Source organism: Clarias gariepinus, chromosome 2 (genome assembly GCF_024256425.1).
Source record: "Clarias gariepinus isolate MV-2021 ecotype Netherlands chromosome 2, CGAR_prim_01v2, whole genome shotgun sequence".
Lineage (NCBI taxonomy): Eukaryota > Metazoa > Chordata > Actinopteri > Siluriformes > Clariidae > Clarias > Clarias gariepinus.
This window is the reverse complement of record NC_071101.1, coordinates 20,720,001-20,744,104: the sequence shown is the minus strand read 5'-3', so window position 1 is coordinate 20,744,104 and position 24,104 is coordinate 20,720,001. Positions and strand designations below refer to the sequence as shown.

Below are 24,104 nucleotides of genomic sequence, written 5' to 3'. Positions count from 1 at the left end.
TGTCTTATTTAAGCCAAAACCCTACTAAATACATCTGATTATTTCTGCCAGATGTTTCCTCCAGTCTCCAATTAATCTCATTACTCATGTGGTGGGAAGCGTGCAATGCTGTGAGACTTCAAACTCAGCGGTCCTGCAGGCTGAATGTGTCATATGAGTAAAAGATCTACTCACCGAAGTCAAATAAAGGACACACGGTTATCCAAACCTGCAGCATGTGAAGAGTAATGCCAGAAACTGAAATGTGGTCATGAATACGTTAGAAACCCGTTAACATGAGCTTAAAGGCGTTATCTTATCGCTGAGAGACGTGCCTATGCCTACCTTCCCTGTCAGCATGCAAGTTTCAGAAGTGCTCTTTGCAAGGCTGTTGCATGAGGAATAAAGCAGAAAATCAATACTGGGTTTCAGACAGGCCAAACTGAAGCAGAGGTTTTCTTTTTAATGTACTTTTGACCAAAATAAGCAGATCACAGTGGTACGATCATATTACATGAACTCACAGTGAAACAGCGGCCCCTCTATAACTGTTCGGTGCCATAACATTGGCACATTCTGTGCTTTCTTTGTAGCAGCTAGAGCAAACGAAAGCACTGAGAAACGTTCCAGCCTACATTCGTGCGACGTCCCCTGAAACGCACACGTTTAAATTTCAACAATCAGACTCACTTATTGGCATTTACCGTTCCGTGCTGGTTCATTCCTTCCTCCAACAGGAAAACAAAACCTACATTTATGCATCTTACTTTATTCAAACGTGCCCCTTCTGAAGTAATTTCTCCTCCATGACCCCTCCATCTACCTGAGCTGCACAGCTGTCTGACTCCGTTAAAATCCTGACACAAGATTTTAGTTCTGTGCTGCTTTTCGCCCCCACCCCCTTTCTGCCAGGCAGATTGATCAGTAAGTAAGGGAGAGCACTCTATCTATCTGAAGTCTTCTGCACACCAGGGCAGCTTCAGAACCCCGCAGCAGAGTCTGCTTCTCCTAAACACTGACCTCCATCGCAGTATCAAAAGCCTTGGTTTCTTTTCATATTATTATAAAAAGGCAATTTTTCACTTGTTTCTGTATATAAGTAAAAGTTGGATGTAATAAAACCTTATCAAAGGTCTTTGTTTTTTCTTGTCGGAAACAGCAGCATCCAGATCAGACAGAATCTAAAGATGTGTCCCTAGCACTTAGAATATAGGTGGCTGATTTATATTAAAAAAAAAAAAAAAAAAAACTAAAAAAAACAGGGTATCATCAGTGAAGGATCTCTGGTGTTATACACCGTGCAGTTCCTTACTGCCCCCTGCCTGTGCACTGAGGACTAACACCCAGGGACGCCCCTGGAATATAAACCAGCACAAACACAGAGGGATCGGAATCACTTGATACGATATTATCGCGATACCCCGGTGCAGAATCAATTAGCATTCCGATTCTGTATCATAATTTTATAAATATCCTGATTCAATATTTAGTTTAATTTTTACTTTTTAATGTGTGAATAGTTTAGAGCACACCCCCTGCAGGATCATAGAGAACTGCAACATTTTACCACCTTGAATACAAACATATATCCAGTAAATAAAAAAATAAAAAAGACAAAAAAAATGGAATTGCAATATGGAACTGAATCCATTTTCTCCTCATCAGGACAAACAGGCTTGTAGCCATGTTTCAACTTTCTCATTATAGTAATGATTTCCCACTGATTTATTCTGTATTGAATTCATGTTTGTATATGGCACAGAATAACGGTCAAGCAGAATGACATTACATAATAATGCCATGGCTGATGTTTATTAAATATCAACTTTAGCTACTTTGCATTTTCTTTGTTTTGCATTTCTTCATTTCACATTAACATCCTTCCAGGAAGGGATGGACACACAAGGAGAAATAAAAATATTTTTGTTTCAACAAAATAGAACTGGAAAAAAAAAATTCACATCGTACTACACAAATAAGAATTAATTATTGTCCAAAAATAAAAATGTATTGAGTATGGTAGGTTGGTGAGGAGGTCTAATGATGCAGCACTGCAGTAAAATTAGAATAAATGCAAATTAAGTGTTGGATATAACCTTAATAAAAAAGGTACAATTTAAAATAAGCTTACCCCTGTTGCGGGCTAGTAATATTAGGGAGAAGAATTATTGTACATAATGATTTATTTTATGAGATCTTATTATTGTAGTCACTCAGTTCTTCTGAATGTTTAGCTAAGAGTATAGAATGGAGCTAAATCTCTTGACACTGAGACACTTCTGTTCATAAATATCACCAGCCTCTCGCTTCTTTTAGACGAGCTAAGCGGGTCAGAAGCCATAAGTCTTTATATAGCGTCGATAAAGGCAACAGTGACAAGTCACGCTCAGAGGTTTCATGAGTGCTACTAACCTCTTCACCACCAATATTGTTCCTTTCAGAACATTCATTTCTCACAGTAAATCATACATTGGTGTGAATCTCTACAGGGGTGAGACATTTCAGAGAAAACAGTAGGGACGACAAAAAGATGAGTAGGAGCTAAAATGGGAAAAGCTTCGGCATTTACAGACACCTTCCTCCTGGCAGTTGTGATACATTCGCACCGAATGTTAAACAGTTGCAGAGTCGAGTGGATGAGAGGCTCGGGACTAAAGAAACACTACGGACAAACACCACTGGAATGAAACAGAACTTTACAATACATTAGCGTGCCCAGGCTTTTCCTCGGCACTAGCACTATTACTGTTAAACATCACCGCTCTCTGATTATACAGCGATAGGAGTTAAAGGCCTTAGGCTAAGTTTAGATCAGTTAAAATACGGATCTAAAATAAGTTGGAAACATTGCTGGCTTACTCCTGCGGATACATGATGGTAAAACAGTGCCATAATCTCTCACCTTAGCCACTGTGCCAAACACAATCATATCAGTCACCACAATAATATATTGCACATTTCAAATGTAAAATATAAGAGGTATTGTATACTGCATATTTTTAAGTACACTACACCATCCTTAGCAGACATCAACACTTTGGACCCAGGGTGGAAATAAATGGGATGTAACACAGCAAGGTAATTGGAAGGCAGCAGCATTTTCAGGAAAAAAAAGAAAATCCCAAATAATGGACAAGCTGTCATCAATCGCTACACTCATGAATAGATTGAAAGAGGGAGAACTTAAAATCAGCCCACTGACTAACAGATGATGGAGCAAAACCTGTTGTGTAAAGCTGCCTGAACGAGCAGGCGAGCCAGCAGACATTCAAAGAAACATGCGGCTACGGCAGGCGGTGCAGTCAACCGAGTTACAAAACGGGGGGCAGTGACGAAGTTGCAAGCACAGCTTCTGCAGACTGAGGAAAAAAAAAAAAGAAAAAACCCTAGAGAAGCTTCACATATTGCACTCAGTCCCACTAGTTCATGAAGAGCCAAAGACAATTACGTACATTAGGCTACATTGCCCAAGAAGTTCTGCGAGATAGACAAAAGGGAAAAAGAAGACGGATATCAGTGGTTCCAGCCAGGACAACAAAAGTAATGTACAAGAGTCTCAAATAATGATCAGGCATCCATGTCTAATAAAAAGCATACAATCACTAGTCATTCTGTTGATTCAAATTTAAGCAACTTTAAAAAAAAAATTTAAAAGAAAGTTTAAAAAAAAATCTTTATATTCATCTTTATATTGTCCAGTTGCTCAGTTCTGGGAGAGCAACGGGAAGCACGACTAGTGCTGGAATCTCTCTTTATAAAAGTATTTTAGATGGACATTAGCATCCATGTTGGTACATAATGTGTTCATGATCCTCACTCCCCAGTCAGAGAGAGAAAGACGGAGAGCATGTCTTTCTGCACCGGCTGTGCTGGTGTCACAAGCCCTAGTGCAGTTTGAGCTTAAAGGCAGAAAGCTCCATGGGCTCCAGGCTGATAACAGAGTTGTTGGAGAGCGGAGGCTCCGAGTACATCAGCGTCAGTGACACGGGCTGCAGCAGCTGCAGGTCCAGACCCTGGAACAGCCCCGACACGGCCAGCTATAGACACCAAGCACAGAACACTCTTATCAGACACAAGCAGACAGGGCATTGAAGAAATCAGGAAATGTCACAAGTTGGTGCTGTGGTGGTTAAAAAAAACTTTAATAAAGTTTACTGAAATCATAAAAGCAGGCTTTAAGACAAGCTTATAGATTTAAAAAGCATACTCCAGCATTTATAAACCTAAGGGCAACCTACTCTTTCTCCATTTCTCAAACATGTGATTAGAACAGACAGTAATAGACATGTTTTCCTTTACTGAGATCTCAACGGAAAACTATTCAAACTTGCATGGAATCGAAGTCTTAAGCTTACTTAACAAAAACTCTTGCGAAATAAATTCTTGGTTATTCTTTCTCTCACACACACACGCACACTTACAAACTCTCTCATATACACTATATACAGTGGGGCAAAAAAGTATTTTGGCTACGTTTACACTGCAGGTCTCGATGCCAACATAGCCAATAGACACAGGCATAGACACACTAGCCAACATAGACGAAGGTGGAGTATGCTTGACGCTCTGCAAAATATATACAAAGTTCGCGAAACGTTACCCTGGTTTTAAAACGGAAGAGGAGAAAAAAAACGACATAATTGCAGCCTGCGCATATGCTTCATTCACCAAATACTGATTTCTAAATGTTATCTAGCCCAAATAAGCATTTAAAACAAGGGTGGGGTGCTTTTCCTTTTCCATGTCACCTGCGATGTTATAATTCCACACACGCTTCCACCCGAGAATAACATTACATCATTAAACCGCGAAGTCGGTTCTGTCTGTTTACACGACAATCACATTAGCACATATTTGATTTATATATGATTTATTTCCACATATGAGGAGGCCTGAAACCGATCTCGAAATATCGGAGGTCATGCGTTTTTTTTTTGTTTACACGGACATAGAACATATCCGATATGTGTCACATATGAGCAAAAAATCGGAATTGGGTCACATTTACCTGACAGTGTAAACGTAGCCTTAGTCAGCCACCAATTGTGCAAGTTCTCCGACTGAGATGAGAGAGGTCTGTAATTTTTATCATAGGTATACCTCAACTATGAGAGACAAAATAATTTTTAAAAAAAATCCAGAAAATCACATTGTAGGATTTTTAATGAATTAATTGGTAAATTCCTCTGTAAAATAAGTATTTGGTCACCTACAAACAAGCAAGATTTCTGGCTCTCACAGACCTGTAACTTCTTCTTTAAGAGGCTCCTCTGTCCTCCACTCATTACCTGTATTAATGGCATCTGTTTGAACTCGTTATCAGTATCAAAGACACCTGTCCACAACCTCAAACAAACAGTCTACGGCCAAGACCCAGCTGTCAAAGGACACAAGAAACAAAATTGTACACCTGCACCAGGCTGGGAAGAGTGAATCTGCAATAGGTAAGCAGCTTGGTGTGAAGAAATCAACTGTGGGAGCAATTATTAGAAAATGGAAGACATACAAGACCACTGATAATCTTCCTCAACCTGGGGCTCCATGCAAGATCTCACCCTGTGGGGTCAAAATGATCACAAGAACTGTGAGCAAAAATCCCAGAACCACACAGGGGACATAGTAAATGACCTGCAGAGAGTTGGGACCAAAGTAACAAAGGCTACCATCAGTAACACACTGCGCCGCCAGGGACTCAAATCCTGCAGTGCCAGACGTGTCCCCCTGCTTAAGCCAGTACATGTCCAGGCCCGTCTGAAGTTCGCTAAAGAGCATTTGGATGATCCAGAAGAGGATTGGGAGAATGTCATATGGTCAGATGAAACCAAAATAGAACTTCATGTTTGGAGGAGAAAGAATGCTAAATTGCATCCAAAGAACACCACACCTACTGTGAAGCATGGGGGTGGAAACATCATGCTTTGGGGCTGTTTTTCTGCAAAGGGACCAAGACGACTGATTTGTGTAAAGGAAAGATTGGATGGGGCCATGTACCAGGAGATTGAGTGAAAACCTCCTTCCATCAGCAAGGGCATTGAAGGTGAAACGTGGCTGGGTCTTTCAGCATGACAATGATCCCAAACACACCGCCCAGGCAATAAAAGAGTGGCTTCGTAAGAAGCATTTCAAGGTCCTGGAGTGGCCTAGTCAGTCTCCAGATCTCAACCCCATAGAAAATCTTTGGAGGGAGTTAAAGGTCTGTGTTGCCCAGCGACAGCCCCAAAACATCACTGCTCTAGAGGAGATCTGCATGGAGGAACAAGCCAAAACAACCAGCAACAGGGTGTAAAACCTGGTGAAGACTTACAGAAAACATTTGACCTCTGTCATTACCAACAAAGGGTATATAACAAAGTATTGCGATGAAATTGTTATTGACCAAATGCTTATTTTCCACCATAATTTGCAAATGAATTCTTTAAAAATCCTACAATGTGATTTTCTGGATTTTTTTTTTTTCTTATTTTGTCTCTCATAGTTGAGGTATACCTATGATGAAAATTACAGGCTTCTTTTATCTTCTTAAGTGGGAGAACTTGAACAATTGGTGTTGGCTGACTAAATACTTTTTTGCCCCACTGTGTGTGTGTGTATGTAATGTAATATATATATATATATATATATATATATATATATATATATATATATATATATGTAAACATGTGTAGACATATATATTGTATATACATATTACATATATATACAATATATATATATATATATATATACACAAACACACACACACACACACATACACACACACATACACACACACACAAACAAACAGAAAAACTCTTGCGCAAACAAATACAAACAAACTCTGATACACAAAAGCATGCACACTCACAAGAACACTGACACACACACACACACAGGTACAGATATGGTTAGAAAAACCTCTCAACAGTCCTTTATATCATCAGTATTCTTCAGCATATAAAGTCTCTTCTCCTCACTACAATGGAAAGCAGCTGTGTGTTTTCACTGCAGGGACTAACCTTGCCCTGTGTCGTGGTGCAGTTGAAACCAGGATTTTGGAGCTCGAGGCCACAGTCTAAACCAAAGCGATGCAGCAGGAGAGCAGTAAGTGGGGAGGGACCATTAGCGTCCTGGAAAAACAAAGGAAGAAAAAAAAAAACAAAGCACATTATTGCTAATAGGCACAAATAAGCACAAAAATAATCGGAGACACTCAGCAGCTGAAAATCAAAAGTTCATGTTGGATTTCAATCTTAAAACTAAATCTATGAATTCCAACTGGTGGCTTTGGTATTTCAGCAATACATGAGTTACCTGGTTCTGGATGCTCCTGAGGTTGAGAAGATGAAAATCACAGGGAAGTGCTGCGGCCAGTGGGGAAAAGGTGCGGAGAGGTGGAATGCCACGTTTCTTTGGAATGACCGGCAGTGCCAGTACTTCATGGTTTAAGATGGCAGAGGTCATGTGACTCAGCAAAGAGGGGAAGCTGACTGGTCCACTGTCGCCAGCCTACAGAGAATTCCCCAGATTACATTAAGCTTATAGAAAGGTATGAGCTCTTTAACATAACCTATAGCCAACAGAAGTATGGACAAGTAAAATATTAGCACTTTTGCGGAAGTATACCTGCATCTTGACAATGTTTATATACAGCAGTACAATGATATACAGCTTGGAGGAGGAGACACAATAATAAATCACACATGGGACACAAAGAACAAAAAGCAGCTAAGGTAATTAAGAGGAGAAAAGTTGAACCTATTTACCTAAAACTACTTATAAACATCACAGCCCCACTGTTACTCTGTTAGCATTACCTTTTTCATGCTGTCTCCTAAAACATGAGCGATGATTTTACTTATCATGTGGATGATTTTGGCATAAGCACCCACAGGCTGCAGGCAATAAGAAGGAAGCGATTGAGAAAGAAATTGAGGAGTGTGATCAAAAGAAACTGATGAGAATGACACAGAATGAAAGCCAGTTGCAGCATAAAAATGAGACACAGACAATATCAGGTCCAAGTAAACCACACATAAATATAAGATCATTTACATTTAAATTTCCCACCAGGGAGAAGAGTCTTCAGATTAAAGTGCATGACTGTTTAAATGCAAATACTAAAGTGCAAGGAATTCAATGGATGAAGCACTATCTTCACATAAGCACACCCATCGGCACGGCTGCTGTAAGTGAGATGTCCTCGCTATAGAAACAGGAGCAGGAATAGAGTGCCACCTAATGGCTAAGAACTCATTACACTCACCCTGCTGCTGCTGGATCTCCTCTCTAACAGGAGCCGGAAGCGGTTAGCTGTCCTCTTGTTATCCTTCAGTCCTTGTCCTAGACCCCTGTTATCATCCTGCATCAATCTACGGTCCAGAACCACCTCCAACTGGCCTGTGACGGATGTGAGAGAGAGACGATATGAAATCATTTATCACACCATATCCTAAAAATAGTTCAAAACTCCACATTGAGAAAACCAGGGTACTGACCACTAGCAAGGCTGGTGACTCCCAGAGCCTGGGCCGTGTGCAGGGTCAGGCGATACTGGCTGTCTTGGATGTAAGCCATGGTGGGCATGGGGTAGAAGTTGGCCTGCAGCGGTAATTTTTGGAAGTACCTGCGTGGTTGGATCTGACAGAGAATAATCATTACATGTCAGTTAGCCCTCTGGTACTTAACCTCGAAGTTTTCTATGCATTTGCGCCAGAGAAGGACCACTTGTTGGTTGCTTTGTTTCTGGATGGTCATTCTGCTGCTGGTTTTGAATCAAGAACCAAAATATCATAATCATTGTTGCCATGACAATAATGCAGGGAGCTTGAGTTGTGTGCATGACAATCATTTCATAAAATATGTGATATGAGCAAGGAGGTGAAGGTTTTTCTTGAATAAGGTCTTGCAACACTGAATCAGTGAAAATCAGAGAAAGAAAATAAACATGTGCAAAAACTACTGAGGGTCGTAATTGTGCAAGCTAAAAAAAAACAAAAAAAATTCATTAGAAATGTCTAATCATGCGATAGCTCTTCTCATAAACAGGTGAAAAAGTCAGATGATTCTTAAAAGCTTTGTTAGTTCGCTGAACCACCCTGTGGAAAAAAAAAACATTGTTAAACCATGGGCTAATAACGTTTAATAAATGAACCATTTAGTGACGAGACTCCTGGGGTTGAAAAACTGCTTGTAAAAGGACAATCAAATTGGCTTTTTTAATTAAAGGAAATTTGTGTGTAGGATTTAAACCGGGTTGTTCGCTACACTGATAAAATCTGTGGACTCATTGAATTACAATACTATTGACAATTATAAACTTAAATACTTTAGGTTAAGAATAGTTTCAATTAGAGTTTTATATGGGGGCACAGTGGCAGAGTGGTAAGCACTGTCGCCTTGCACCTCCAGGTTCGATTCCAGCCTCGGGCCTGTGTGCGTGGAGTTTGCATGTTCTTCCCATACTCGGTGGGTTTCCTTCGGGTCCTCCGGTTTACTCCCACAGTTCAAAGTCATGCAGATTTGGTTGATTGGCTTTTCCAAATCGCCCACAATGTGTGAATGTGTGTATGTGCGCCCTGTGATGGACTGGCACCCAGGGTGTACCCCGCCTTACCCAACATTCATTGTGCAACGTGGAAAATGGCAATGCTTCTTTCAGTGATAGTAAGTGATGCTTTTGAAGAAGCTTAAAACAAATCAGTGGGTTAGCGAGTAGGAGGAGCAACTGAATGCACTGAATGAATGAATGCCAACCTGAAAACCATTGAGATCGGTGTAAAATGTGTCCTCACTCTGGATGTCTGTGACCAAACGCATGGCCAGTTCTTTATTATTCTGGTCCCTGATGTCCACCAAGGTGGTGATGTCCAAAGACAAACCATCTATACCTGAAGGACACAATATACAGGAGTAAAAAAATAACATTCTTTAAAACGCTGGTATGTGCATTTATGCAGGATGAACACAGGGTGTGCGTGTGTATGCATATGGATGTGTACCTGGCACATTGTTTATGCGGACCGTCTGCTGGAAGTGCTGGTAGTATGTAACTACCTCGGAAAAGAGCGGTCCCTCCACAACACGCACAGCTGACGGCTCTTTCTGCACATATGGCTGAAAGACAGGTCAAAACATGATTGCCAGCCATGTGTCGTTTTGTGTTTACTATTTTAAGGTCAAAATCTGTATAAGTTTTTATATAAGCATATATTGCCAAACATTAACCAACCATAACTGCATAGCTCCTGTAACTTAAAAAAAAAGAAAAAATAAATAATATAGCCTTATTTTGTAAGTTTTTTTTTGGCCAAAGTTAGTATCTTATCTTTGAGCTGAATTACATAGCTTCAAAAGTAATGTATCTCTGCATTTTTTTATTATTATTTAGAGGATTTAATATAGCTTGGGAAACTCGACTACTGACAGGATGAAGCATGTCTCCATTATCTTTTAGGAACAAACTTCAAATTAATTAACTAGCAAGGATGTGACAATATTACAATCTCAAATCTTGAAGACTTTCCAACTATGAGACGGGAGGTGTGTTCTCGGCTTGTGATCATTTCTCATGGTAAGGCACGCTTGCTCCTGAACTTTCATGTCTTAGCTTGCCTGTCTCTTAATAAATGGTAGACAAGCAACTGTCACCTCCAATTTAAAAAGGCTTTTATTCCTTCCTTCTAAGCTCTGCAATAAATCAACTGAAAGGAAGACTGATTACCATGGCAATGCCATCCGGTATAAAAAGGTAAGCTCCACTCTTGTCCTTTGAAGCCCGAGTTCCGTAGGTGAGAAATTGGATCTGCACCCTCACCTCCTGAGGGTCGTCCTTCCGGCGTATACTCTGATACACATGGAACAAAGATCAAACACAAACTATCTTTCGTACTCATTTAGTTTACAAATCCAAATTTTTTACTGCTTACTGATCCAACTCTTTATCTAACCAAGTATTGTGGAGCAGTAACCCCTGCAGTTCTTGTAATCCAAAGGGATCCTTAGAAATACTGATACAAATACTTAAAATTAGGACTGAAGTATACTTTGTGCTTTACAAAAATAGTTTAACTAGTTTGCCAGCACACCGGGTAGTCCAGTATTACTTGGCAAGAGAAGCTTACAAAGACAAAGCATTTATCAAAAATTATTTAACCCACTAAAGCAGAGAAGTGAAATCAAACACAAAACCATCATGTGGGTGTTCTTTGTAGTAATCTATTACCAAAACTGAACAAACAAGGACATTGTCACTGACGCAAAGTATTATGGTCGTATAGATTCCCTGCCTGTGGTCAATGACAAACATGTGGCCAAACGCGAGTGTTTCTACATGAGGCAGGTTACCTCATCCTTTGTGCAACATTGAAAATATCCTGCTCTTAACAACAAGGCTGTAATTCAAATGCTGGCAGTTTCTAAAAATCCAAGCAAAAATAGACACGTTAAGTGTGAATGTTTAGCTTGGTATAAATGAGTCCATTTAAAGCGAGCTCTACGAGGGACATGGCATCGAATAGGGAGAAGCCCAGCTAATAAAGGAGTCATATTTACAATACATGAAATCTTGAAATAAATGGGTTAATCTTAATAATAATCCTCGCATTTTTTTTTGTAAATCAAGAGACATTTTTATGCCAAAAAGCAGTTCCAAACGTTGATAAAAATGCGGTTAAAGAGGATTCCTGAGTAAATCTCAAACAATGATATCACTGATGCGAGAAATTTTCTAGTGCATTCAAGTTAATGTCTTTGCCCTTTGAACATTCTTTAACTTCCTCTTGTATTAAAACACAATACATTTTTGCAACCTCATCATTAAATGTATCTGCCACAACTGTTATTATGTAAGTGACGAAATACTGAATCTAAACTCTACACTACCCGACGCAAGAAGTACAGCCAGAAGGAACTACAGACATTATTCATAAGTCATATTTTACACCAAATAAGGCTGCAATAAATCACATTGTGATTATTTTGACACATATTGCAAATGTGATTTAAACTACAAAAGTAGTTTTGTATTCATACTTATTTATCTAGGCTAATACCAAATAATTGTACAAATTCTCATTAGAAGGATGTTTGCCAACAATAAACTAAAAACTAAAAAAAAAAAATAAAAAAATAAAATTATTATTTACAAATTTACATAAATTCCAGATAATGTTTATATAACCTGTAATAAATTGCAGCCTTTCATGATTAAGTTATTGCACGTGTCCATATTTCTATGGATTTCGATTTTTATGCAATTATTCGTGCAGCACTAATACCACACAATAATTACATAAAATAATAACAATGTCTCCATGATACTGAATAATCAATATGAAGATCATAAAAGCTACTAATGATGGCATTTTACAGGACTGAATATTGGTAGTGTTGGGTAGGGTGAACTCACAAATTGAAATGCATGCTACCATACTGTACTAAAAAACAACACCCTAAATGTGTTTCTTTGAAGCAGTTTTAAATCTATAATTCAAAAGACTTTTTTTCCAAATAAAGTGTTCAGCAGGTTTAGATCCTCAATAAAAACCTCTCTAGAAAAGAAAAAAAAAACATTTCATTTTATAGCCGTCTGCAGTACAACCTAAGCACTTCAAGTTAAAAATCTAGCATTAAACCCTCTAAGCTCTACAGCATCATTTTTATACCGGTGTTAACACTGTACTAGACGTTTATGACTCTATCCCCACAGAATCCCTGGCTCACCTCCAACAGGCCTGTGGTGCCGGAGAAGCCCAATGTCAGAGACTGTGTCTGGATGTAGATGGGCAGCGAGTCAGGCACCTGAGAGCGCACAGGAAGGGGATGCAAACCCTGCACGCTCTGGCTCCGCCCCGGAGCCCTCAGCAGTGTATCTGAGCGCAAAGTCATAGGAGAGTCATTCGAGTCATATAGATGGAACACAGCCAATCCCAGAGCAGGAAGGCGGGCCATGAAGGAAGCCTGGAGACAACAGAACAGCAGAGGCCAATCAGACAAACCAGAGTCACATGAAAAGCAACTCACACTTGTGATTAGAATTGTTTATCATTATTAATAAATAAATTTTTATGACTTAAATTTGTAAAAAAAAAAAAATTCAAGTCTCAACTATTTAAAAAATATTACAATAACGTTAAACAGCAGCCACCCAAAAAATAATTAATAAAAAAAATTTAAAAAATTAAAAAGCCACCACCAGTAACAATTGTTTTGGTCAGCATAGTTGCTCTGGCTGCATGAAAACATTTGCCTTTAAACTGCACCTCATTAATATTGTCTTCATTTAATTTCCTCAGCAATAGAGTCATTTTTTTATGCACCTTTACACATACACTCAATCATTCACTCTATCTCTCACTCACACACACACACACACACACACACACCTGGTAAACTTCTCCATCCATCTGCACAGCTGAGCTCCACTGTGCACTGAGCTGCACTGGCAGGGTCTGGCCATCCTCAGTGAGAACTCTGACCCGTGCTGAGTTTACCAGCACAGTCACCACACACAGACGCTCCTGCTCCACAGGGTTAAACAGTACTAGGTACCTAAACAAGAGAAACATAAAGGCTACCTTCTGATGACTGAGTACACAAGGTCTGGAGATAAGAGTGTTCGCAATACTTTATGAGGTCCTTTTAGTTAAACCTGGCTATTTATTAATCTGTCAATAGGAGAGGAAAAAAAATAAACTGTACTAGAGTGCAGACTGCTTTTGCATAAAACTGGCTCATTGACAATCATGACGTTGGCTTGACTTATGTAGAACACCAGTAAATAATTGAGTTTTATTATTATTTGTTATTATTTTTATAAATAATAACAACAGTTATGTGTGCAATTTCCCACACACAGAACAAACCAACAAAGACCTATGATCAAACACACAAAGATGATACCATCATGTCGCGCTCCTAACAAACTACACAAGGTCTGTCAAAAAACAGGACAGGACACACCAGCAAAGGAAAAACAACTTACCAAATAATTTACTAAAAGCTACTTGTCAGACTGGTTTAAAATGTTCTACCAGTATAATATCTTAAAAGTGAAAATCCTACATCCTGTTCAACTGAGTGGTATATTTAAACATCTGCTGTACCTAGGTGAAGAGTCCAATTCAATCAAAGTGCGTTGGGGCAAAGAGTCCTGTGTGGCACGGCGGTCATCCTACACACACACACACACACAAAAACACACACAAAAACACACACAAAGGGAGAGGAGCTTTACTTTTAAATTATTTCAGCTAAACTGTTCACATAGACAGAGTTATGCTTGTTTTTTTGTTTTTTTTTACCGTTTCCAGGAAAGGCTCAGTCTGGTAGAAGCGATAAACATCTTTATTTTTCATTATAAGGAAGTGTGCAGCATTAATGATCACTCTTTTCAACCCAATAAGTGAGCGCAATAACCTGCAAGAGCAAGGAACCCAACAAAGACAAAAACAGAAAACAGACATCATTTGGTCATTAGCACCACTCACAGTATTTACAGTCATAATTTTCCCCATTCTACCTTTTGTTGGAATTTTATTTTTATATACAGTCACAATAATTCTGACCTTGTGCCGTAGTCAATGACAACAGCCTCTTTGGCAGTGCCAGTGATTGCATCATGATGCTGGAAGAGGCCAATGTTGCGTCTGGCGTCCGTCAGAAGGGAGTAGTCCGAGATGGGGTAGCGCCCTTCCATCCCTGCGTGACGCGCATGTGCAACAGCCAAACTGTAAAGAATCTCTGCCCCCCTAAAACATACCACAAGACAATTTAATAAACTGCTACACCTTTAGGCTGCCAATCTGGGATGACTATTTTAAGTTGCTAAATGCTTTGCTACCAGGGACCAGGATTTATTGCTTACGTTTTGAAAAAAAAAATCCTAGCAAACATTAACGCTTATGGTGCTGTGAAACACCATATCTATCCTTCGCTTAGGAATCTACTGCCAACAACGGCAACGGAAAATAACGCTAGAAGCTATCATTAACAATGCCCAACAACAGCTTTAAAGAAGTGATAATTACAAGCACAGGTTCACAATGCATTACGCCAGACAAGTAGGCAGGGGAACAAACAACAAATGCTTTAGGCCACCTGGCAATACACATTCCTTCCTGCCAACTATGAAAGCTCTGGCCAAAGCAGTAATTAAATCATTAAATTCAATAACCATTAGTTGATTGTTTCGTACAAATTTGGCAGCACATAAACTAAACTAGATAAAAAGCCAAAAAAACAACAACAACAACAAAAAAAAAAAAAATATATATATATATATATATATATATATATATATATATAATTATTATTATTATTATTATTATTTTTTTAAATATATGGCTTTAGACACAGAAAGCAAGTAAAAATGAGTTTCGCACTAACCTAAGATGGGACTCAAGCACACGGTCTAGGTTTTTGTAGAATGGTCTAGAGGTGTAATAGCCACTCCAGTAATGATCCTCACGGTCAGCATAAGCAAAGAAATCTCCACTCAGTACAGGGTAACCAGGTGGTCTCATCCCCTGGCCCACCCTATTAGCCTTATATACAGCATTGAAGTAGTCCGTGAGAGTGCCAAACTGTGCCTAAGAACAAAGAGTTTACTCAAAACAAATACAGTTCTCTTACCAACCTTTTTGATGTCAAATGTACAAAAAAAAAAGAAAAGAAACTAAGAAAGACAGCACTCTGACAACCTGCAATTTAAATTTCATATCAATTTGCTTAGGCAAATATGCACTGAAGTCAGGATTCATCAGGATGATCAGTCTGTTAAATCTTACTACAGTACAGTATTTACCTGAACATGCAATTCTGGGTGAGAGTTCATGTAATCAAAAAGCTTCTGGTAGTTGATATATTGTTGGTCCCACTCTAGGGCTTTATCATAGCGGAAATCGTCTCCCAGAGGTATCAGAAGGACTTTGCTACGGAAAAGCTTAGATTTCTTGCGATACTGGTCCAAAAGGGCTTGAACTCTAGGGTAAGAAATGTGAGTTGTTAACAGTGTTATTTTAGCTTACAGTAATTTCCTAAATTAACTAAACTCTGTTTCAGAGGCTGTAATAAAATATTACCTCTCAGCCACATTAGCTTCAGAGATGGCCTGTGGAGGCACCTTCCAGGGGCAGTTGATCCTGCTGCCTGGAAGCCGCTTAAAGTCAAACTGGCAGCAGATCTTTGGGTCAGGCCCACATGTATGTGGGACATCATAGCTGTAGAAGGGCATCATGTGGCAGAACATGTCTGTGCTTGACTGAGGATCTGTTACAAAATACAAGTTATTCTGCATTTTTTTTTAAAGAAGTAGTGTCAGATTTCTCAGTGATAAACACTGATAATAACACTTTGGGTTCCTGTGCATCATAAGGGGATGACTGAGTAAAATGTCAAGAATGATACTGTAAAGAATTATCAATAATCCTGGTTTTGTACAATTACTAAAATCAAGGTCAGGAAATGACCGACACAAGCTAAATTCATTGCAGATTCCCAGGTGTTGGGTTATTTGTGTACCTGTTGAATAAAAAACTATCCAAGCACCTTACAGATTAGAAGAAGGCCACAGGTGTCCGTTATTATATGGATAGATCCTCTTAATTAATGTTAGCATGGGATTATAAGCAATTTTATCCATAGAGGAACTATTGCATTTTAAATGTTTATACTTATTCTAAATTAAGACTGAACTATATTTTATATCACTTAAAAGTTAACTTTTACTTGATTATGATGAATTAATTATGAGTTTGCTTTTAATTAATTGTTTAAAACAGAATTGTTTTGAACAAAAATAAATGGTTCTAAAAATAAGGCAGGTTTAAATCATGGTCGGACATCTCACCCCAAGCCTGTCTCCACATGAACTCCAGGTTCTGCGTGGAAGAAAAATGCTTCTTAATAGAGTAGTGGACCCTCTGAATCAACATGCTGGTCAGGTTGGCTTTCTTCAGTAAGTAAGGCATGGTGGCGCTGTGGCCGAAAGGGTCAACAGCCCACCCTGAATGAGGAGTCACACCTGAACATGCGCGCGCACACACACACACACACACACACACAAACACACAAACACACAAACACACCTCTTGTTACATAAAAACACACAATAGCAAGGCCATGGAAAGAAAAAACTGCTTTATTCTAACTGTACATCAAACAATATATTTAAGGAACACTAGCAACCATGTTGTTCTTTGAACACTGTATGCTAAACATTATTCTGTAAGCATACCCAAGTTGTTTTCCAGCCACTGATGCCCTTCAATAAGCTGGTCGATCATTGCAAAGTAGTGACTGTTGGCTTCATCCGTCATTACCCATCCTCCTGTCACAATCTCCAGCTGCCCTCCCAGGATCAATCTGTCAAATACATTTTAAAACATAGATTAGCAGATAATAAAAAGCTTCCATTTAAAAAGGTCACTGTAAAGGTGTAACTTGCCTGCGCATTGCCTCCTGTTTCTGGGCATCTACACTTTCCCACCACTTAACAAAATAGGATATTTCAGACCAGATGAACTTCCTGCGTGGGTCCTCTGCAAGCTTGACCACCATGTTGTTAAAAATATGTTGTGTCTGGTCATTATAATATTTGTCAAAAGTTTTGACCCAACCTGCAAGTGCAAAAGGGACAGTAGGTAATATCAGTAGAATTCATTGTTTTACTCATAGGACACTAAACATTTTTGTATAAACATTTAGTATAAAACAAAAACACCCGGTTTTCTCATTGCTTCAAGTAAGTAACAACGTACACAGGAACCAGCTGAACACTAATTTGAATGTAAGTATAAATATCAACTTGGTCCAAAATGCAAATAATTTATTTAAAACGTGTAATGTGGTGGTGTAGAATTTCAGTTGCATGAACAGTATATATGGCCAAAGACACCTGACCAATCACACCCACATGTGCTTGTTGAGCATCCCATTCCTACTTAGTCCCCCTGTTGCTATTATTACAATATCCACTCTTCAGGAAAGGCTATCCACAAAACTTTTTATGTGAGAATGTTCATTTAGGCACAAAACTATTGATGATGCCAAGCACTTTTGTCAACCAGCGGGCCTGGCTTGCAGTCAGTGCCAAGGGTTCCCAAAGGTGTGCAGTATGGTTAAGGTCAGCACACTCTACAGGCCACTCCATGTTCATCCACTCCAACACTGGCCTTCATTACCTAAAAACTACACTTTGCACAAAGAGGCATTTTCATGCCAAGGTGGGAATGGCCCTTACGTTTCAGTTTCAGCATACACAGACAATCTAGATAATTATATGCTTCCGAATGGGTGGCAACAGTCTGTGGAATGCCCATATATGACTATAATGGTCAGGGGTCCACATACTTCTTTCATATATTGTAGGTAACTGCTATCACTAACTGAAACATGTGGAGCCAGACAACCACATCCTTTAACCTGCTGTTCATGTCGCTATACTGTGTAGTGCAACACACTTGAGAAAAGTGGCATAAGCCCCTTGTGAATGCATGAGCTGATGATTGGTCAGTATTGTTGTGGTGAAATACAAGCTCTTTTATAGCCTAGTCTGAACACAAATCCCTATTATGTTGGCCACATCTCATTCGCACCAGGTGTTAGTTTTAAGATATAGATTCAAGTTACCATAAACCTATCTTATGTCATTTATGTTCAAAGCAGGCTCCAAGAGAGCTGACACAGAATAAGAGCCAGTTCTGCAGCTTACAACAGGCACTTCTTATTCATGTCAGTAGCAAATGGCATGCAAATCCCCAAGGGAATGAACATAGCATTCTTGTAAAGCTTATAAGGTTCATAACTAGACCAATTATAGGCCACTGTTTAAACCATGGGCATTAAACAGACGTATCTTTAAATACACAATTCTGAAAGTGAACATAAGTAAAAAAAATAAAAAATAAAAAAAAAGCCTGTTTTCCATTATTAGAAAAAGGGGACATGGGGGTTGGGGGTTGAAAGGTTTAAAACTCAGTGTCAGCATAATCAAGAGGACCAGGCTGTCTGCGTGTGACAAACTATTGCAGCTCTGCTGGACCAAATTACATCATTACAGCATTCAGCATGCAGAAAAAAATTGTTAATAAAAGAAAAATGATGAACAAAATGTCTAGTAGGAGTCAAAATTCAACCCCTACAGAAGGGTACACTCATAGGTTGTAAAAAAAATAATAATTTAAATTGAATTTTTTTAATAAGCTTGAAGATGATTTGCATTCTAGGCTGTAGTAATGATATTCGGAGGTTATTCCACAAAAATAAGAAAACAGATAGAGAATCATATTATGTGCGCAGTGTAGCCACAGTATTCTTCAAAGCTTACACTTCTACGACAACTTGCAAAATGCCACCGTGTGCCCTACTTTACCTACAGCACACCTGTGTTTTGAATAGGCTGCAGAGTATCTGCTTCTTTTCAACTGACAGAATAAGCAAAGCCAAAGTTTGTTTAAAAGTTGACACATTAAAAACATAACTTAAATACATGACTAATGTTTGTATTGGAAACATTTTACTATGTACTAAAGTATTTCCTTAAATAATATGTACAGCATGTCACAAAACTGAGTACACCCCTCACATTTCAGCAACCTCTATTATATGTTCTCAAGGAATAATACAATAGAAATGAAAATTGGATATACGTTAAAGAAGTCAATGTGCAGCTTTATAGCAGTACAGATTTACTGTCCTCCAACAATAACTGAACATGCAGAAGTTATTGTCAAAATAACTGGCAATGAAAATAAGTACACCCTAAGTAAACCAACCTTGTTACGTGTGTCCAAAGTGTCAATATCATGTGTGAGCAGTGAGCACCACAGTTATCTAGCATGGCCTTAATCCTTCTGGGTCACAGTACATGCTGGACCAATCGGCAAGCATGCTGGACACCGTCAGACCCAAACAAGTTCATCTTGGTCTCATCAGACCACAGGACATGGTTTTAGTAATTCATGCTCTTGCACAGGTTGTCATCAGCAAACTGTTTACGGGCTTTCTCGTTAGCCAGCTTCAGAAGAGGCTTTCCTCGACTTCTGCAACCTCTAAATCAATACTGGCAGCACTCATGACACCTGATGTACAGCACAAGGACTCAACTTCTTTGATCGACATTTACAGAGGCCTGTTCTGAGTGAAACCTGTCTTGGAAAACCCAGTATGACCCTGGCCACTGTACTGTAACTCAGTTTCAGGTTGTTACAGATCCCAATCTTTGTGGAGAGTAACACATATATTTCTCAAATCCTCTGAGAGGATTCATAATTCTTTTTTATCTTAGTTTATTATTTTATTATTTGTACTTTACATAATTTTTTTTACAGCTTTTTTTTCTATTTTTAATTTGGTAAAACAGTCTCATTTTATACTTTATTTTCTTTTTTAAAACCTTTTAATTTTTGCTTATTTTTTATTTTATGTCATCGGCAGTCGTATAAGCATTTAAACTCACAGACTGTGTACGTGACAAATGAAAAAAATTGATTGAGAGATTTGAAAGCCACATTGATCATGCAGTGGTCAGCATGAGTTAAATGTACTTAAAGCACCCAATTTTCTGTGCTCTAATATAAGATACACAAATTTGTATGATCCCATCAAGCTGACAAAACACATGAACATGATGAATTAGACATGTGACTTTGCATGGTTAAACTTTGCATGGCTATTTTGACAATAATTGCTGTATGTTGACTTATTTTCTGAGAACAGAAAATCTGTACTGTTATACAACTTGCACATTTACTTTTTTAAATACAGTATCTCCACGTTTTTATTTCTATAGTGTTGTGCTTTGAGAGGATATACTAAAATGTTTGCTGAATTTGGAAGGGTGTACTTACTCGTGAGATACTGTATCTAACTCAAAAAGGCTTTCCTATGGAATAACAACTCATAAACTAGTACTTCCACCTACCTGGGTCATTATGTGAGTGGGGCACTACAAAAACTTGCAAAGGTTCATTGTCCCATTCAGTGGGTTCATATGTGATGTCAAAGCCCTGCTTCCACACACCTCCATCCACATTGTCAAACTTCAGCAGAGAGTACACATCTAGCATCTACGTACACAGAAACAGAGACATGTTACAAAAACTGAAGCTTAAAATGTTACACATTTTCTCCCTGGATCATCTTAGGGGCTGACACTTTCTGTCAGATGCATCTCATTTTAATAACAGGAGAGCAGCTGCGTTTCACACCCAAATCTTTTCAACCGTGCTAAGTTACATGTCGCAGTCAATCTGCTGACTGCTTTTTGTTTATGATGCAAATAAAAGACTTCCTTTTCCAGAAGTCCTTGCCATATTTACTAAAAACAAAGCAGGTTTGCTGCACTGCAACCACTGATAGAAACTACATGTGGCTACCCCCCCATGTCAAATCTTCTCCTAAGATTACAAATAAAATTCATGTTATGATGTGATATTAAAAGCCTTGTTGTGCGGTTACAAGTCATGCGCACATTTAATAGTATTAGAAATGCAGAAGATATATAATGCAGCAGAAGCTGCTAACAGCTGCTAAGCTTTCACGGTCATGCTGAATAACAACTGAACACAGACACAAAGCATAACATTTTCAGAACATTTACCTGCAGGTCACTCTGGCCATGGCGGCCCAGTGCAAACTGGCAGTCTTGGGGTTTTACACTGAGAAAGGTGGGCCTTCCATCAAAAGGCAGCACCCAGGAGCCGTTGGCACTGCGAAATGGAAGTTGGCCAGATGGTGAGATGGCACCTGTGTCTGTAAGCTCCAGCACAGAGTCTTTAATGTGGCTGATGATCTGATGGTTTTCCTCCAGAAGCTTTTCCAGCTGCTCAATGCGGCTCTGTAACACCGAAATCTCACTCTAAAATTAAAAGGGAAAAACATAACATCTAACCTACCAACATAGTACAAGCTCACATTTTCTACAGGAAAAATTAGGTACAATCTGCATCACGACATCTTGGAATAATTCTGTTTATATGCGAAGGGTAAAGGTGAGTCATTCTGATCAAGGAAATCTCTAAAAACACAATAGATACTGTAGGTTTTTCACAAACTTCCAGCCATTACAAATTATATACAAAAAGATAAACATAAAAATTACTTATTTTTGAGAAGCGCATTCACAAAAATAAGTAATTATGTTTAAAAATGTTTACACTTTATTCACAAAGATAAAATTACTAAAAATGTACTAAAACATTTTACAATAATACACAATTTAAAATAATAAATAATAAAGGTGTCATGGGAAATAATTGGTTGTAAATCTTTTGAAAATCAATGATACTAGGCTCCTTTCCTGGCAATGCAATGGCAGGCTTCATACAGGTGATCCTTCATCTGCGCCCCAAAGCGATATCCAAGGGGTTGCTGCTGCACAAGTCACTGGCAGCACTACATACTAGGGCTGAAACAATTCCTCGAGTAACTCGATTACAAAAAATGACTAAGGCAAAATCTTCTGCCTCAAAGCTTCTTTTAATTAATTTTGTGCCAAGTTTTTGTGCAATTATTTGTTTACACACCGCCCGTAAACACAGACGAAGAAGCGCTTACGTAGCCCACAAAGCGAAAGAAGACGCAAACAGTTAGCTGTGTATTGATTTAAGGGGGGCGTTCTGTTGCGTGATGCAAAATGGAAAGGAGTGATAAAAATATATTAAAACGTATTTTAATATGTGCCTTAGTTTTTTTGATAGTCGTTTGAAATGCCTTTTTTTTGTTTTTACATCTGAGAAAAGACTTCTAAAGTCTTCATTCTCTTAAACAAGATTGTATGAAATGTACTTAATTCATCTCAGTCAACTTTTAGCTATTCCTCGTATTGTGGGTAATGACAATGTTTATTTTTGATAAAATGCTGTATACATTTAAAAAATATATTACATTGCTATCCGATAATCTATCCGATTACTAAAATATTCGATAGCTACAGCACTACTACATGCCCACACGAGACGAGGTGGTATCCTTCAGGTTATGAACAGTTCCTTCCCTTCTCCAAACTCTTATCTTCCCCTCATTCTGGTGCAAGTTGACCTTTGTCTCGTCTGACCATTAACCACTGTTCCAGGACTGGACAAGCTTTTTCCCTGTTTTTTACACACTACAACAGACTTCCTGGTTTGGAAACTTACCAGCAGCATACAAACTGCGCAAACAATATACTATATATACTTCTTTACTCTAGTCAAGTCTTCTCTCAATTGTTGAGTTTGACACAAGGATACATCTACCTCCTAGAAGGTGTTCACCACCAGGAAAAAAAAAATTGTGTCATCCCCCATTGTCTTTACTAGCAGTAACCGCTCTTTGGTCTTCATAATCAACAATAGACCTCTTTTTTTTTTTTTTTTATCTGACCTTTTATCTTTTGTCTGCAGATACAACAAGTACAGAATACTTGGTCATGAACTGGCTGAGCAGCCAACTGTTCAAGTATGTTTTCGTTTAAAAATAAATAAAAGAGGAGGGGGGCACGTATACAAAATATGCAATTCCTTCCACACACCCGACACCTCAGCATGTCAGCACTTTGAGTTTGTATACATGTGTGCACATTATATGCATTTGAATACATATATTTATATATTTCAGCCAAACTGCCTCAAAAGCAACTTGCATATACAGCTGATGAAACACATTTGTAAAAAAACATCCTGTTTCTCTGGAAACTTTACGCACTATGATTAACCTCACTGTATACACTATCTGTAATGAAGCACACAGCAGTCACTGCCTAGATTCCTTGTCAAACATAATCTGGGCTACATGTTGTCACATTATATATTAAGTTGTATGTTGATTTTTCTTCCGTGTATCGGGTTGGCATTTAATTTGCAGAATATCCCAGGGCAGAGCAAAAAAAAAAAAAAAAAAAAAAAAAAGGCTTGCAACCACACACCAACAGATCAAAAAAATATTTTAATTGACCGATATTAATTTTTGTATTAGATTGGGGTAAACTACAAATATCTATAACATTCATGCATGCGTAATAAATTGGCAAAATCTTTTACTCCTCGAGAATGCTACCCAGACCATGTCAGAAAGTTTTTTTTTTTTTTTTTTTTTTTTTTTAAAGAGTATGCCATTACTCATGTTTGCACAGACACAGATAGTAAACTTAACTCCATCAAAGCCGAACT

The 24,104-nt window shown here is 38.5% G+C and overlaps 1 protein-coding gene across 3 annotated transcripts in view; it reads right to left on the bottom strand.

Moving 5' to 3' along the window:
• Positions 1–1,769: 1,769 nt before the first annotated feature.
• The window catches only part of man2a2 (mannosidase, alpha, class 2A, member 2), a 26,420-nt gene continuing 4,085 nt past the window's right edge, over positions 1,770–24,104 (bottom strand). Inside the window, exons 3-24 of one of the 3 annotated variants that reach the window (XM_053488688.1) lie at positions 21,557–21,814; positions 20,879–21,023; positions 17,402–17,573; positions 17,192–17,319; positions 16,805–16,978; positions 16,038–16,224; positions 15,761–15,938; positions 15,343–15,545; positions 14,523–14,705; positions 14,259–14,373; positions 14,061–14,128; positions 13,341–13,506; positions 12,679–12,915; positions 10,679–10,801; positions 9,957–10,071; positions 9,712–9,845; positions 8,454–8,595; positions 8,222–8,355; positions 7,773–7,850; positions 7,270–7,464; positions 6,975–7,085; positions 1,770–4,016 (exon numbers count right to left, since the gene is read on the bottom strand). In XM_053488688.1, coding sequence (XP_053344663.1) covers positions 3,864–4,016; positions 6,975–7,085; positions 7,270–7,464; positions 7,773–7,850; positions 8,222–8,355; positions 8,454–8,595; positions 9,712–9,845; positions 9,957–10,071; positions 10,679–10,801; positions 12,679–12,915; positions 13,341–13,506; positions 14,061–14,128; positions 14,259–14,373; positions 14,523–14,705; positions 15,343–15,545; positions 15,761–15,938; positions 16,038–16,224; positions 16,805–16,978; positions 17,192–17,319; positions 17,402–17,573; positions 20,879–21,023; positions 21,557–21,814 — 3,399 coding nt within the window. In that variant the 3' untranslated portion in view covers positions 1,770–3,863. The remainder of the gene's footprint in view (positions 4,017–6,974; positions 7,086–7,269; positions 7,465–7,772; positions 7,851–8,221; positions 8,356–8,453; positions 8,596–9,711; positions 9,846–9,956; positions 10,072–10,678; positions 10,802–12,678; positions 12,916–13,340; positions 13,507–14,060; positions 14,129–14,258; positions 14,374–14,522; positions 14,706–15,342; positions 15,546–15,760; positions 15,939–16,037; positions 16,225–16,804; positions 16,979–17,191; positions 17,320–17,401; positions 17,574–20,878; positions 21,024–21,556; positions 21,815–24,104) is intronic. The other 2 variants (XM_053488674.1, XM_053488682.1) reach the window with 2 other exon arrangements.